Genomic DNA, 18,116 nt, shown 5'->3' on the forward strand with positions numbered 1-18,116 from the left:
ATTTGGAAGGACATGGAGAACTGGCAGGTGGCTGGTTATATTATACATATACTGTACATATACATATATGCATTTAGGATAAGGAGCAAGAGGCCAAAAGCTCTCACACAATAACTCAGAAACTACACACTACGGCAGCCAGAAACTGGGATCAGCACTTGGTTCATACCAGCTAGCAGCCGTGAGCAGACTGCATCATGTGCAGATACCTTGTAAACACCGCCGCCTTGCCAAAGCAGCAGCAGAAGCAGTTTTATAGGCAAGCTAGCTATTCTGATGTGCCAAAGCAACACAGCTGTAGATCAACTACCTAGCCACAAACTACTGCTGTTCCACTGATTTTGATATCCTCACCACTTCACACAAATTAACTCCCTTAGTCTAATCCCAGAACCTTCATGTTCATCAGTTTTGTAATAGAGCTTGGAAGACCACGTGAAAAAAAGTAGTTGAGCTCTACCATCCTTTAGCTTTCCTGAGGCTTTCCTAAGTAACATGAACCCCAAGTCAAAGGAGACACAAACAGCCATCACTATTCCTAGAGATCCCAGCTTTAACCTTATTCTCCTTTCTTGTTTACTTCACCAGTTAACTAGAGATTGCAGTTGCTACCAAGAACTGCAATTGCTTTAAACACTCTCTGTCAGTATTTTGACTGCAAGAAAGCCCTATGTTCTTCAGGTAAGGAGCTAGTGGAAGAATAACACTGGTCCAGTCTTCAGTTTACAATCCAGCACTCAGATGGATTCCTCGTTCTATTTTATTACACCCAATATGGTCTGTCTTCAGAAGGGTTACAACTAACATTGAGTTCATGCAAGAATGGGCTGTCTGAGCAAGGCGTGCATGCACACTTCCCCTTTCTCCCTCCCTCCAGTCATGCAGTAGCGACAGGGCCGTAAGTTCCAGGGTTAAAGTACCAGCTCAGCTGCTGAAGGCATGGAGAAGAGACGGGCAGGGTTATTGTGCATTGGAATACATAGAACATCACCAAACTACCTCCAGGGACCGTCTCCAGCCACGCCTGTACCGCCTCATGGCGTACGGAGGGAAGGTCGGATGCTGAATTTAAAAACAATAAATTGTAAGACATCAAAATTAGGCCATCAGTAGGAGTCCAAAACAGAAGTGACAAAGGGAAAATTTCAGTAGCAAATATAAGAATAAAACCTACGAGATGTTAAACAACTGATTTCCCACATGGTATTTAAATTGAGATAACAAAAATGTCAGGGACCTAATCTTCCTTTAAGATCTGTAATGTTGGAGGAAATACAGATGTCACAGTGAGAAAAACACCGCACTGACCAGCAGGTTGCTGTGGCTGTGCTCCATTTGAAACTCTGCAGAGGAGGGAAACTAAGAGATGAAAGAGTTGAGCAAAAGGAGAGGGGCAGTTGTAACCCAGAACCTGTGCTGCCCTGGTGAGAATGCCAGCACATGAAGAGTGCCCAGAGCAGAATGAGAGGGGTTCCTGTGTACTGTCACGCTATCCTTTCACATCAAACCCTTTTGCAGCTGATACTCATGGGCTCTCCAAACACCTCGTATGATAGAATACAGCTCAACCAGGATCAAATTTGTCTATCGAAATCCTTCGGAAAAGGTACAGTGTATTCACAAGTACTTACTGGTGACAGCTCTTACCCAAACCAAACAAACTGCTGACACATCTGCACTGCATGACAAATTAATTGAAGTAGCTAGTCTTATTTATCAGCATTGTCCCTGTTTGCGCCAGTTTCATGAAAAGAAATGAAATACTGCCTTCCTTCTTTGGGAAGGAAGGTGGAAAGACCACAAAATCAGTCATGGAAGGATCTTTTGCTGGCAGCTGTACCAACACACTGTGGAAAAGTACGAATTATAAAATCTAAATTAAAGAAAAATTTGGAAACTATAGCAATACCCTCAAGCAGAAGCTAAAGTGACCTTAACTGCAGTAAGCTTAAGAAACTGTGTTAATGTTTTTTACTTGGAGCATTTTTAAACCTAAGCAACTACTCTACCAATATCAAGTGTTACAAGTGTAGCTAAACTGATCTGGAACTGTGTACCAAGCTGGACCCGGATTAAAAAAAACCCCAAACCCCAAATACCTAGAACTATAAGGAAAAGGTAATTATCTGGAATGGAATATGTTTAAGTAACATTAGGTAAAGCCCTAGGGTTTTAAAATCAAGATGAGTCATTACCTTTATTTCATATATACTGTAAAAGACACCCTTTCCCACAGCACACCTGGTCCCTCTACAACTCTGGCACAATGGTTACAGACTCAGAGAAGACCACTACTCATCAACTGCATCAACTCATCAACTGTTAAAGTTTATTAAGTCTAGTCTTTTCAACAGATAAACCACCTACAAGATACTTACCTTAACTCGAGCTGTAATATAGTCTAGAATAAGATCAGCAGGGACTGCTGAAAGGTGCTAACAAAAGAGCTAGACCGTTGTATTTTCCCCCTCCAAAGTTTGCCTTTAAGTAACTGGCAACTCATAAAGGTCACATCTCAGTATAAAAATTAGATATACTGTCAAATCTTAAACACAGGGAGTCAAAACCATCACTGATAAGTTTTGCAGGCTCTTTGAACCTCATCATTCCCTACTAATACCCGATACAGTTACACACTTTGAAAAGGGGTAGCAGATATGTGCACAATACAGAAGCTGACCCTGTCCAATCATTGCTGTAGTAACCACAGAACATAGCCCTTCAGCTTTCCCTGAAGAGACTTAACCCTCACTACCACAAAAAGCACATGACAACTTCTACTACTATCCTTAAAGTCAGTTACCAAGGGTTGATTGCCAACACTATCAAATCATGCATATTGTGAGGAAAAATGCTATTGGTGTCAAAGCAGGCAGACAAACAGGTCAGAAAAAGTCATACCACCACAGAGATGAGAAAGCAGTCATTTTAAGCAGACATTGACCTGAAAAGCAAAATGTTTAACCAAGTGTCATTTCCGTGTAATTTGAAAATAGTTCCTTTCAATCACTGCTGCCCATACTGAAATTACACCACTCTTGAAGGGCACAGAGCAACAGGGTTAAACAGTTGCAACCATGATCTAGGAATTAATGGTGTAGGGCTTGGGGACATTACCTCTGGAGGTGGAGGACTTTGAAGATGGGAGCATTTTTTCCTCCTCCTCTTTTTCACGGATGTGTGTCCAGTGCACATCTGCCAGGATCTCCAAAGGATCAACCAGATTTACAATCTGCTGCAGTCTAAGGTTTCCAGCTAGCAGGAGGAGGGCATGGCATAACAGGTTGTAGGTAGGGTGTACAAAGGACAAGGAGGAAAAGATGGGAGAATGGTGGAAAGGAAAGGCAACACATGACAGGAAAGGGAATAAGAAAAGAAGAAAATATTACTGGCTCAGGTCAGTTTGCAAGACAGACAGAAAAAGCTAAGCATTGTGTGCACACACATACGCCAATACAGTGCTCATACTTCCCATCACAGCAGAGTAATGCCATTCCAAAGGCAAGGATGCTATGATCATCATCACTGTAGATCATTTTTATTGCAAGCAGCTTCACTGAAACGAAAGACGTTCTCTGGGTACTCTCTCCAACAGTATGTGGTACTATAAGTTCTACTATAGCAGAAATTTCCAGCTCCTTCAGCCTATTCATTAGCATTACTGCCAAAGACATCTTGCTGTTAAACATGAGACAATCCTCATTAGAGTTTGATGCACCAAACCAAAAAATCTTTCATTTCCTACTACAGGGTTAAGAACTTTCTTCTATGCTGGGTACATATTTTTTTGCAAATTAAATTAAGGGATGGATCTCAGAGTTTCATGTGTGTATGTGCATAGGCACATATAGGCATACACTTACTTAAGCACTCAAAGTACTGCTTTGTTTATTCCATTTATACTGTTTCATTTGAAGGGCATAATTTTCATTATGACTTAACAGCCTCCCCAGAAGGGTATTCCTGTAGAACAAATTCATTTGTTTAAAAGAAATTGCTATACTCCTCAATTACCTACCTACACAAAGCTCAGCTACTCATGGAGTGTCGAAGGGAACAATGGGCACCTAAAGCTGCTGTTAAGCAACTTCGTTTTAACTGCTGCAGAATACCCACCTTGGGAGCATCTACCCTGAGGTATTATATTCATAGATCTTCTCTCTATTGCATTCTGCCATGGGACTATAATTCAAGTTCTATTTACCCATAATAAACTGACCCATTCTACGGGGGACAGGTGTTCAACATCTGCAGGAGTATCCTTCAAAAGCAATCCTGAAAGGAAAATGCCTACCTATTTTACGAAGTAGGAAGCCAATTTTCGTAGCAGCTGGATTATCACTGAATAGGGCAAAACACTGTTTCAGCAGTTTAGAACCTCAAAAGCAGTTACATTTTCATATGGTGCACTAGCGTTTGAAGAAGACAACAACCTTTAGCAGCATTTACAAGGTGCATCCATTATTTCCTGCTGTTTTAACAAAGTTTCTCTCTGCTGGCCATGTTTTCCCCAGACATGACAAAGTGCTTGGGATTTCTGTTTCAGAAAGGACTATGTGTGAGACTTGGCACTGAAACAGCAGAACAAACAGGCAGAAGGAACTGCAGGAAGGACAGAATCACCAGCTGGTTATTAAAGGAAAAATGGTTCAGATGCACAAACTCAAAGGCAAAGCAGGATTCACAATTTAGCCAAGTATTCAGCAGTTTTATCTCTCTTTCAGCTCATCAGAGAGCATTCCTCTTAACCAGCACAACCACATGGTCTGCCAGAGCTACTGGACATCCTGCACGGACAGGAACCTGGGCTTTTCCCAGTCTATATCACAGCACTTGCATGCAAGCCCCAAGATGAGTAGGAGTTAGCATTTGCATCACCACACAAAATTTTGTGTTAAAAGGTTTAGGTTCGCCAGCAATGGCTGAGAAGTATTATAGTTACTCAGCAAGGCTCGAAAAGAGCAGGTCCCACATGATCTGCATGTTTTAATATGCCTCTGGAATTTGAACTACTGTAGTATACACAGGTACTTCAGTTACTCCACAGGTCTCCAAGCAGAGGCCTAAGCCTGTCCTGATTAGGACATGGGTCCTTCTCATCTTCTCCATTAAATAAATAGCAGCATAGGCAGCTATGAAGGACTTATGCTTGGCTAATATGCAAACCTAGTGTTTCCTGGAGGTTTATATGCTTGAGAATTTCTACCTGGTGTAGCCTTCCCTCAAGGGAAGACATCATTTGCATTGTATTTGGAAAGACAGCTTTCACCTTGGTTCCACCATGTCATCTACCAACACTTTGTGTAAGTAGTAAGCAGTCTCAATGTTTAACTTTAATGGCATGAGAAGCCATCCTCAAATCGGCTCCTTTGGAGCCAGGTCTGAAGCACACTAGTAACTGCAATAGGGGGAACGTCTTCATTTATGCTCTTCAGCCATCTTACTAATACTTCTCATTCTTACCATGAGAAAAGTTAAATTGAAAAAAAATTATAATATCTGTTCTTTTTTCTTTTTAATTTAAAAAAAAAAAAGTTAGAAGGTAGGCTACAGGTGTTACAACCATAAGCTGCAAAATATGCAGTCTGACAACTGTATATATGCTCCTACCTGCAGAAAGGCACTTGGATTTTCCTCTTACGGATTCTGGCTCTAATGAATCACATTGAGGGAATAAAGGATTAACAAGCTATTAGGACCAAGTGCTTCAAAAAAGCAGTCATCAGAAATAAATTGCAGGAGAGCGCATCATGAAAAATAACACAACCAGTCAGACTGGAATGCCAGATTAATTTTATGCCCATTATATGACTGCTTGAAAAATCTCAAGGGATTACCATAGCCCCACGACCTGTTCCTACAGACACACACTCACAAAGGACAACAACCAAAAATGCAAGTTTGCTGGCATAGGCAAGGCAGTACTGATGTGTTCCATGTGTCTGACATCTTACACAGGTACAGTTAACTCTTTGTGTATGGAATAAATCTGAAACTCCTAAATACATGGGGGTCACCATTCATGCACATTACAATAGCAAATTGCCCAGCCTTTCTAGATAACCTCAGGTATTTGGCAGCTTTATATTTTTTTCTATAATCAGTGTTCATGGCAGACCTGATACACGGTACTTGGACAAGGAGATGAAGAAAAAACAGCTACTGAAGCAGTTTCTAGGGAGCTGGTAAAGTAATATAATAAAATACAAAAACTTCTCATGTGGGACCTGCTCTTTATAGCATTCCCCCCTCCTTTGGGGAAATGGAAGTGGAGATGGTATACGGGTACCTTTATTTGTACCCGTGTCCTCTTCATTTGAGAGACGTTCAAGCCAGAGGCCTTCCTGCAGCTCTCTCTCCCAAGGGCAATACTCCCCCTCTACAGCAGAGGGAACCACACATCCATATATAACATCAGACACGCGTGTACACACAAAAGCAATGGAAAGAAAGAAAGAAAGAAAGAAAGAAAGAAAGAAAGAGAGAGAGAGAGAGAAAGGGCAGAATCAGAAAGAGAGTCTGTATGAAAATCCAGCAACTCCCTGTACTCCTGCTGTATGCAGAGTCTCTGACAGGAAAACTGCTCGAATGAAGTAACATCTGCTCAAGAACACCATGGCTCAGCAGACTAAACACACAACATGCATATGTGTATGTCAAAAGCATTCTTGACTTCCTCAGACTTCAGTTATACAGGAAATACAGCTCGTATGTTGAAAAAGTAGCCAAGAGGCCTGCTGAGCTCATCAACAAAACCTCCAGTTAGACTCAAAAACTGGAACTCTGCTTGCATTAGGAAGCCAAAGACCTTTACAAAGAAGCTCTTTGGAGTCTACTAGTCTTCACAAAAAGGAAATGACAGGACCAGTGACAAAGACAGAACCAGTGAGAAATCTGGCATGGTGGTAACACACTGGGAACACACCTGTTCTTAGCACAAACTCTGCTTTTTGATGACTGAGACAAACACAGAGGAAGGAGTCTTTACTGAAGATTTTCCACAGAAATACCTCAGAGACAAAACAGGGATCACCTGAACTCCCTGATTCCTCAAGATCATTTTTTAAACTAAGGAGAGCTACAACCAGCTTCTTCTGGGATGCCCTAATGACAGAGTGTCTCCCTTCGCAGGCACTCTGTAAAACTGAAAACAATGCCTCCACAATGCTTCCAGCTCCTGTTGCCAAAGAACAAAGGACACATTCAAATCCTACGCCCAGTAATAATAAAAACAATAATAAAACAATAGTGTCACAAAGCTGTGAATTGCACATGTTGGCATTGTGTATGGGAAGCATGTTTCGTTGTAGAGCTGTTACTGCCCTGTGGACAAAGTTCTGGATCCAGAACGATGAACCTTTTCTTAACAATAACTTCCTCCAAAATTAAAGCAATAAAGAAGTGAAAGAAGAAAAATTTTCAAAGGCACATATTTCTCATTCTGCATGACAAATACTCAACTCACTTTTCCCTGCTTTGCAGCAGAAAGGAAGAGATATTAATCTAACCTTCACTCGACTCCTCATCTTCCTCTTCTTCATAGTCTTCCTCCTCCTCTTCTTCTTTGTCCTCAATCTCATGATTTTCCTCAGCCTCAATTTCTTCTTCACTCTTTCCCTTCAGGAGAGCATGGATACGCACAGCTTCTTTCCATGGCACACCACCCAAGTCTGAAGGGGGTTGCTGAGGCAGCAGCAGTTCATCATCTTCCTCCTCATCTTCCTCCTCCATCTCAGACTCTGAACTACTGTAAGAGTTTAGAAAAAATGGTAAAGAAACAATTAATTGTTTCCTAGATCAGTCTTTGATCAATGACAAGTTGTTTCATACACACAAGCCTAAAATTCAAACCAGAAACCATAATACCGATTTTCTGCTTTTCGGATTTCATAAGCATTTTAGTGACATGTGTGGGCTGCAGTATGGTCCTTGCCCAGCTTCTTGTAAAGACAGTGAAGTATCAGAAAAGTGCATATGAAGCAAAGTCCAAATATTTCTGCAGCATTAATTGTTACAGTTTGTGACAGCTGAATACAGCAAAAGAAAGTACTTCCTTCGTATCACATTGCTTTGGATAAACCAATGCAAGAGTTCTTAAAAGTGTCAAAATGTTGAAGGTCACATCTTTCAAGAATGGCATCTACTGCTAGCATTTTGAATAGTTGCGATTACTTTGGCACTTGCTAGAGTGAACCGCAGAAGGCATCGTTAGTAGAAGAAACACACAACAGTTACCAGGCAAAAGGATACAGCATGTGAGCTTAAGAGAGCTGGAGGAAAAAAAAAATTCAAAATTCCTCACTTTTCTATGCCACAGATAGACCTGTGGTAGTTAAGGTTTGCAGTGTGGTAGTTTAGGTTTGAAATGTGACAGTTAAGGTTTGGCGGCCGGAAGATCTCGTGCTGTACGGAAAGTTAAGATAAGGCTTCCCTCCTGACAACCAATAGGTACGGGTCCCTAACGCAAGCAGACGGAAATGACGGTGTAAACCTAGGCTATAAAATGTGGTGTAACATAAACAATAAACGCCATTTGCCATCCATCATATTGATGTCTGTGAGCTGATGGCCCGAGCAACCTGGGGTTGGTTGCCGAGTCGTTCTTGAACCAGGTCGCCACGCCTCGTCGGAGGCAACAAAGACCTATAATGAGTATCCAATTAAGTATATAGTCAAGAAACTGTAGGAAGCAGTGAAAGGATAATTGCAATAGTGAACTTCTTATTCACACAGCAAAGTCTACAACATTAGTGGTAAATCATAAGTGTTTTTTAGAGGACATCTCCATTTAATTCTAATATTTCCTCAGTATAAGCAGCAGGGGCAAGAAATGTAATCCCCTATACAATGACATTCAGTCTAGCTTGCTCTTACATACTGGACTACCTAGAGGGACTGGGTAGAAATATGGTTACATTTGTGATTATGATTGCATTCAGGGTGAAAAGGTCCTCTTCCTTTGTTTTTCCTTCAAAGGCTTTTGTAATAAAATAATTGCATTTATTAGAGCAACAGTTGGATGCTTCCCATAAGTATCTTAAAAGGCCCACATTTATTTGGATTGAAGGAGAAAACTGTGAATGGTTAAAGTTTGGGTGAACCATCTGAACACAGCATTCTACTTCTGCTGCTTATGAGAGCTGCCACTGTAGTGAAAAGTTATTAGCAACACTCATTCCATATAGACAATGAGGGAAAACTTACAACTTGAAAATAATGAAGTTCAAATTTTCCATGTCTATAAAATATGGCCTGTACAGTTGTTCTAATTCTTTTTTGAATAGTCAGGTTTTACTAGAATACATGACAAACTGAGTTTCCAAAAAGATTATATATATTGCAGCACTTTCTTACATCGCAGATAACTGTATTCAGCTGCAGAACTTCCATTTAGTCTAACAAAAATATACAAAATATATTAAATTTGCATAATTTTATTACTCTACTTGTCTAAGAGCCTATTTTTAATCGCAAAGCTAATAAAGAAAACAGCACTTTTTTCATGCTCACATTGTCACATACTTCTGCCCATATGTTTTTTAATTCTCCTCCCTGTTCTGCAAATATATAACATTATTTTGCTCAAATTACAACACAGCTTTTCACAGCATAAACTGAGTATATTTCTTTTTAACAGGTTGCCTGGTGTTCAAATGCTAACTACTGAATACACACGCTGTTGCATGCCATGGACTCAGTGTATATTACAGGAGACCAATGCATATTCCAAGGTCTTTATACAGATATTGTCACAGAAATAAAAAGTGATATTCCCCTCCTCCCTGATTAACTTTGCCACACTTTGGTATGGAAAAAAACTTGACAGGTGCTGCATACTAGGGTTTTCACGTGCTGTCATAAATGTTTACTGCTGCTCAAACTGTTGCCAGGACTGCTGAATGGGATGACCCGGCTTATCGCATGTAGTATTGACGACATAAATTCTTTGCCACATAGCTCATTTTACCTTCTTTGGCTTTTATTTATAACTCAGTTTTTGCTTGGCCTTTTAATACTGAGTAATGAGAAGCTGAAAGATAGCAATGAGATGGCCTGGTATTGTGGGCAATCCCTTTCAGCATGGCAACTCCGTGCCACAGAAATTAATTCAACAGCTGCAATTTTTTTTTTTTTTTTTCTTCCTATAAAGCAGAAACCAAAGTAAGTTACTTTATAAAATTTCTATAAGCAGTTGAATACCTCACTAAAAAAGTGTACCTACACAGATTTAGTGCTGAAGAGAGGAGCTAAAACCTAAACTGTGGGAACAAAGCTCTTTTTCTTTACCAGACAAACCCATACAGCACAAACTCCCCAACGACATTCCCCTTTCGAAATCCCTTTTGAGTGGTTTCCGGAGTCAGCATTTGGCTGATTAGATAATTTTTTCCTTGTTGAGTATTTAAACAAGATTAACTCTCTCTTAAAAAATACTATTTTCTGTAAATTTTCTCTGCAGTGTGCATGCTCCTTAGTGCATGTGCATGTGATATAAAACCGTGCATCAAAATGTATGGTCTCTGCTTCATTTATAGCTAACAACTCACTGAACCTTGAAGCCAAATCCATTGCTCTGTAAGATACAGAGGGAACAAAAAGTTCCTCATGTCCTCCGCTCACTCCCAGCCCTGCAGCGCTGCACCAAGACAGTGAAGATGATCAAATCAGGGCTTTGGTTGGCTTGTTGCAGGAGTCAAACTTTTTTTCTTTTATTGCTGAAAAAGTGGTCAGACTTTATCACTTTGAGGTTTCTTCAGGGTTTTTTGTGTTGTTTTTGTTTCATTGAGGTTTGTCTGTTTGTATGTTTTGCTTTTCTTGGGGGTGGTGGTGGTGTTCCTTTCTGTGACATATCATGGAGTGGGTAGTGCTGAACAGAGGATACCTGATAGCTACATCACCTAGAAAATTCCCTCTCTGATGTTGAGCCCACACAGCCTTATGACTTAACATATTTGGAACAAATTTTTTCCAGGTCAAACTGACAGGGAACTTCATGTATTTTCTCTTTCCTCTCTACTGTATCTATCATAGAGTGTGAGTTGCCCACTAAACACTGCTTTTTGCATGCACAATTACAGACAGAAATAGTTTAACACAGGTTAAGATGTAGGACAAAGGGAGCTAAAATCCAGCACTGTACAAGAGAAAAACAAAATTGCTAGCCTAATAGTGTACTGCCCTCAGACTCCAAAATCTGGCAAAATACTCCTTGGAGGTGACCAACAGCTTCATCTCAAGATGCAAAAACTCCACTTTTTAAACTAACTCTTCTTTAGAAGTCATCTGCCACTTACAGAATAGGCCTTGATTTCAGTAAATGAGGATACACAAGACCAATTAAAATATTTGATTCTAGTAAATTTGGATTTAGAGAGAGCAATATGAAGAATTAAAACCTGCTTAATATCATTAGTGGCCACTTTGTTACAGCTGATACAATTCCCAAGCCTTGAGCAGAACTCTCAGGATGAGTGAAGCAGTTTGCCCCTCTCACAAACAGACCCATGATTATTTAACCAGAGCACTAGCTAATATCTCAGTTATTTAAAATAGCAAAATAGTATCTTCTAAATAATTTAGTATGCTAAGAAACTAGGCTATTAGAAAAGCTACTGGAAGTTAGTCCTTTCCAGATACTGCATCTTCAAACCTTTCTGATAATTAAATAACAGATTCTGTACTACATTAATCCAGTAAACACTTTAATGAACATTTTTATTCCAGCTTTTTTTGCCACAACAATTTAATTTCACACGTATATGTGCAGTATGGAATTTTTCATCCAGACCCTGTACCTGTAGGTAATGTATACATAGAATATGTTTGTAAGATCTAAGTCTCAGGAAACATGTAACAGCCTTTTTGGAGTTAATTTCAAGAACACTACTGGACAGACTGAGAGCTGAAAAGGCTGTTATTGCTACAACAAAAAGCAGATTATTAAAACCATATTAAGACATTGAGACTCTGCAAAAAGCATATGACTGACTATAAAGTTCACAAGCATTGTTGTTAAGTATTTTCTTTCAAGATTCTTGCAACAACTGTTTCCAGTATTCCTGCATATATTTGGAGCCTAGTGTGCTTGTATATCATTTTGCAGATAAAAGGGAAATTTGTAAAGGTACATTCAACAGTCATAAGCCTTACTTCAAATTAATCTCTCTCAGGCATTGCATCAGCATTCAGTCAAGACTACATTTGTGTCAAGCTTGAATATTTAAATAATAACTGATTTTAAACTGTAACACAAATCATACAGAAAAGAAGTTAACTTTGGAACCTCCTCTCATTTGAGACTGTTTGCTTAAAAGACTCATTTGTCTGACACATTTTAAAATACCTTCCAACTTAGGACTGAATGTCAGGGTATTATGGTACTACAGGTGTTTTCTAAGAATGGAAATAACCTATTCAGAAGAACAAACTACAAGATAAAATACCCATGTACATATATCGAACATTTTCAACAACTTTAGAAGGGACAACCAGGTAAACAATACGTTACAGAAGCTAAGGGGAAAAGCAGGTAAAAGTCTGTTGGGATGGATATGAAAAAAGTTTATGGACAATGCATGCTAACCTGCTGGGCACATCCTCTTCTGTTCCTTTGTCCAAGACACTGCTCAGGTTATGCTCTGCTAAGGTCTCTTCAGGAACCTCTTCCAGCTCTTCTTCCCGCTGCAGTGACAGTCGGTAGTTCTCCAGTTCAATGCGCTCAGGTGTGCCACGCAGCCGTTTAGCAAGGCTGGGCTCTTCCAGCCCATTTACATTAGGACCTAAAGAATAAGCCAGTGAATAAAAATTAAATGCAACAGTCAACTGTGATTTTTTTAAAGGAAATGGAGCAATTGGGAGAAACAGGGCATGAGGCAGAGGGAGGTAAATAAAGCGAGAGAATACCTTATGTCATTATGCTGTTGACCACTACCGGCAGAACCTGCTGGGGAGCCAGACTGCAAAAAGTGAATTTTAGTGGTTTTGGCTAATAGATGATAAAAGGAATGTTAAACGTCCTAGCTGAGAGAGGAAATAAGGACATTATAGCTGGAAGAACTAGAGGTGTAGTGAAGCCTATATAATAAGTATTGGGGAAGGCCTGACCACAGACTGCAAATATTCTATGAGACAAAATTAAGAATGCTCTAAGGGCAATCCTGCTGCATAATGTTAAAATTGTTACCAGTCAACATAAGTGTACTGATTTAGGGAGCAAAAAAGATGTTACTGTTTCTTAAAGATGGGGAAGGACGGGAATGAAAGATGCTCACTGGGAGCAAGTTTTGAAACTTTTAATAGATTTTAATTAATTTGCTTTTTCATCAGATTTTGTGATGAACTGAATCTACATGAGATGCTTGCTAGCACAAGTTTCATGAATCCTAGAAAACTGCAAGGACATGTGAATCAGGTACTTGGATGAAGTAATACAGGAGCTTCATTTAATGTTGCACTCAGTGAATTCAATTCTAAGCCGCATTCATTCACTTCATTTTGAAATCCTAGTATTTTAGCTTAAATACCACGCCACTGTTTACCCTTATCCGGCTTACTATTTACAGAGCCCAATCTTCCTTAGCTTCTGTTTTGTTTTTGCTGAACAAGTCTTTGTCTCATGAGATAAACTCTTCAGTATGCTGAACATCCCCCAGCTCTTTGCACCTGCCCCAGTTTGGATTAATCTTTCCAGAACCTGTGAGATGAGAACTGAACACAGCTTTCTAGATGAGGCCTTACCAACGTAACATACAACCCTGCCAGAAATCTCTCATCTGATGCACACCGAGAACACACTTGCCTATTTATACACCGCATAATACCAGTGGCTCCTTTCTCCTTCTCTGCTTTCAACTGATAAGCACCTTGCTGTTAGCCAGATTTCTCAACGCTTTCTTAGTGCAATGACCTTGTACTTTCTACTATTACGATTCTATTTTTAATATTGAGGTCTGCAACATTCTGCAGTTCTCAAGTGTATGTCATGCCTCTTCTCCTTTGCAATGATGAGGACTTAGAATATTGCCTCAGCTATCACTGTTAGATTTTTTCCTCTTTTTGCCAGTTCCCTTAGTGAAAGTGTAACAAATTTGGATCCCCAGGTAATTTTCTGTGAAACTCCACAGTCTGTATGTGACATCCAATCCCATTATTTCCTCTTTCTAATAAACCCTCTGGAGCCTAATTTAAGTCAACTTCTTAGCTACTTGACACTTCATATAGTACGCTCTCATTTTGCCCACTTTAAATAATTATTTCCATGTGGCACCATTCAGGTGCTTAACTGGCATCCAGACTGCTCAGATGCACTACATTTCTCTTACAGAAGTAATCAGTTACTTCACTGATAAAAGCTGTCAAGCTAGTCCAGCAGAGTCTTTGGTGAATCCATGTCACATTTTGTACCACCTACCTTCACAAGGTCAGGCTTCACTTGCAAAACTAGCAGTCTTTAGTTACTCCTTAAAAAAGGTGTTTTATCTACAGATATGTACTTGTTCAGATTACCTTTTTTCTTGCTTTTCTTTTTAACTGCTTATCTCCAAATCATACTTCTGTCACTCACCAGTCAAAGTAATACCTTCAATTAGATAGTCAAGGTACATCAGGATAGCTTGACTTAAAAACAAATTGTTACCACAAAGCTCATCATTTTATTGTGCAATTCTTCCAGTCTCCTGAGACAAAGACTATTTGGTCAGATTTTATTTCCACTCATTATAGTGCAGTAATATTTCAATTTTGCTTCCAGTTACACTGGGCTAATTCCATGTCCAAATCTTGCTACACACCGACTGCTTTTTCTTCCATGTCCAATAATATTGTCCCAACTGAAACTGGAGGCCAAGCATTACTTTGATTCCCTAACCATACGTAAAATTGCATTTTATGTCAGTCTTATCACTGTGGACCCACTTCTGCTTTCCCTTACTTTGCTTTTACTTACATGCTTACAGAATACAGCTATTTATTTTCCTTCCCTTGCAAAATCTAACCCAGTATGAGTTTTGCCAACTTTTACTTTATCTTCACATGTTTTGATCATCAAGACAGTTTCTGCTTTCTTTCTCCATCCTTTGCAGTTTCTCAGTTTATTGCTAACAGTCTTTTTACCAGGGCAATTACTCAGTACCATCTTAGTCTTCCATACAAAATTACATACATCTTGCCATAGTTTGTGCTATTTATTTCAAATTCCTCTCCTAAAAGATAGAAATCTCATAAAGATGACTGCTAGGAGTGTTTTGCTCTCTTCCTTAGTATTGTTGAACCCTTCTTTAATGTGGGGAAGTGGCTGCTGTACCCTCAGCTGAAACTACAGGGCTTCTTTACAGCATAAACCACAGAAGCTTGCCCAGGTGGCAGGCGGGAAGATTACCTTGCTTTTCCAGAGATATTGTGGTCTCCACAATTTCCTGCTGCTAAGCCTTATGTTGTGTTAGTGCTTGATGGAACTGGACTGCCTTTTCAGCTGGGATTCACATTTCATTTCATTATCTCTAGATGGTGATACCACCTCAGCCAAATCTATTTTTGTAATCTGTGTTACATTCCCCAACCCTGAGTTCATAGTAACAGGGGAATTGACTTGGAATACTTCTCTGCCACTTTTCGCTGACAGTGAAAAATCAAAGGACTCTGGGTAATTCAAGAGCAGCAAGGTGAGGGAAAACGAGGAAGGGATATACTAAATCACCATAAAGCAAGAGTTTTTCTACTTGAGTTCTTTATATACAATAGAGCTGTCAGCTAGGCTCAGCAGTTTCAAAAGAAGTATCTTTTCACAAAATGTTTCTAATTTGTTTCTTCTGACGCATACCCCAACATAACTGCAAAGTCTACAAGAAGAATAACAAAGGGTAACAAAAAGAGCAGGAAGTTTTTGTTATAAAAGGTGCCACAAAGACTCATCTGGCTAGCTGCAAAACTGCTGCTTCATGTTTGGTAACAAGTTTGACAGGAGAGATGATATGATAGTCATCCTTCTGAACCACAAAGCCATCAACAGCTAGAAGGAAAAGCATTACTGTTCACAAAACTATGAAAGTGTGAGATATGGCTATCATTAACATGGCAAGATGATGAACAATTTGCTCACATTATGTTACGAAGTTCACAGCAATTCATATGAAGCTACAATTAAAAAACCCCAAACCTATAAATAAAGACAAGGAGTTTTGAAGCCTTCCCATTCTGATTCCTTCCTATATGCTACACACATGGGCAAGGTCTATTCCAATGCAATGTAGTTCTTGTAGATGCTAATGATTATTCTCTAATGTTCCTCTGGAGGGGAAGGGTGCTTATTTCAGATTATTACCCTGTTTTCTCCAGACTGTTTTGTAGATGACGGTAGGAGAGATAGCTGCAGTGTCCTCATCCATTAGCTGACATTCTACCTTGTGAGTGTATCTGGGCTCACTGAGCCAAAGGACTACAGCTAGTCACAACTGAGGAAAATGGAGCTGATGAGGCTGCATTTGCCAGGGGGAAAAAAACAAAAAAACAAACAAAAAACCCCACAAACAAACAAACCCCCCCAAAAAACCAAAAAAAAACCACCCCATGTTACAAGCTACAGAGGGGATCTACCTGAATGCCAAAAGCAGCTTCTCATGCCATCAACTGATCTCTTCAAAATCCACAAACAACATCCAAAATAGGATAAGTTTTAAAATACGATTCTTTACTTTGGAAGAGTCAGTGGGCCATGAACACTACATAGATCAACTGAAGGGAACTGTTTTTCTTAACAGGACAGGCTGCTTAGCTGTTGCATGAAAGCTGCCAGAGTCCTTTACTTATCTCAGCCTTGACAGAGTCTGACTCCAATACAGATAATTGCATGATCAAAGATAACATTCCTACACCAAATCTCTCCTTGCCTGTTTGAACATGTCCTATTCTGGTAACTTTGGCAGTTACTGGAAGGCTTGAGAAGCTCCTCTTGAGAGTGTGCCCCATCTCGATTTCCCCCCACTACTATTTTGTTCTATAACATCTACAAATTATTCTCATGAGCTAGATGAATTAATGGAATAATAAAATAGTTTGGGTTACAAGGGACTTGTAAAGATCTAGTCCACATTCCCTACAATGAGCAGAGACATTTTTATCTAGATCAGGTTGCTTAGAGCCCAATCAAACCTGATCTTGAATGTTTCCCAGTGTGGGCTAAATATCACCTCTCTGACAACCTCTTCTAGCCATTTCACAGCGCTCATTATAAAAAAATTTCTTCCTTCTATCTAGTCTAAATTTACCCTCTTTTTAGTTTACTCTTTGGTTTACCATTACCTTCCTGGGTGCTACTGCAACCAGTCCTGCTAAGAAGTTTGTTCCCACTTTTCCTCATAAGACAACCTCCACCAGGTCCGTGATTTTACTGTGCTGAGGACTCTAGAACTGGATGCAGAACCCCAGGTAGATCTCACAAGAGCAGAGTAAAGGGGCAGAATCACCTCCCTTGACCTGCTGGCCACGCTTCTTTTGATACAGCCCAGGAAACAGCTGGCTCATGTCCAGCTTTTCATCTATGGATCTTGCCAAGGTTACTCTTTGACATAAGACTTGCTGAAGATGCAGGAGGAAAATGGGAATATATAAAGCAATGAATTCTTCTGAAAGGGGAACTGGTGGCCTGTTTTACTAGAAGTATTTTTCATTAATTATGTAATACCTCTAGACTTCATTTTATAAACCAAATCTGTTAATATTGAAGGTTCATTTAAATGTCATCTCTTGTGATGTGTAGGTTCAGTATTTCATAGACTCAGCTGTGGCCTTGAGGAGTTACAGTAAATCAAAGAAAGGAGTCTATCGTGAAATACATGCAAAAGGGGGAAGGAATTAACACAATTCTCAGGATAATTTTAATTTTGGATTTCTCAAACCTCATGCTTTTAGGATAACGTGAAACACTGTACCTGCTTGTTTTCACTCATTTTCCAAATTCTTCAACTACTTCTACCTCCACACAATTGTCTGAGAATGTAACTATTTGACACAAAACAGCTCGCTCCTATAGAAACAGCAGCATATTGCATATAGCAAAATACTGAGATGGAAGATAAGAGCTTTTCTGTGGGAGTCTAAAAGTGATGCAGCAAACTCTAAAT

At 39.7% G+C, this 18,116-nt stretch overlaps 1 protein-coding gene across 1 annotated transcript in view; it reads right to left on the reverse strand.

Annotated features, from left to right (window-relative positions):
• The window catches only part of MICAL3 (microtubule associated monooxygenase, calponin and LIM domain containing 3), a 156,913-nt gene that overhangs the window by 37,127 nt on the left and 101,670 nt on the right, over positions 1-18,116 (reverse strand). Inside the window, exons 26-30 of the mRNA XM_030454325.1 lie at positions 12,584-12,779; positions 7,509-7,747; positions 6,290-6,379; positions 3,118-3,255; positions 1,000-1,062 (exon numbers count right to left, since the gene is read on the reverse strand). Of these exons, the coding sequence (XP_030310185.1) occupies positions 1,000-1,062; positions 3,118-3,255; positions 6,290-6,379; positions 7,509-7,747; positions 12,584-12,779 (726 nt within the window). The remainder of the gene's footprint in view (positions 1-999; positions 1,063-3,117; positions 3,256-6,289; positions 6,380-7,508; positions 7,748-12,583; positions 12,780-18,116) is intronic.

This window comes from Calypte anna, chromosome 1, assembly GCF_003957555.1.
Source record: "Calypte anna isolate BGI_N300 chromosome 1, bCalAnn1_v1.p, whole genome shotgun sequence".
Classification (NCBI taxonomy): Eukaryota; Metazoa; Chordata; class Aves; order Apodiformes; family Trochilidae; genus Calypte; species Calypte anna.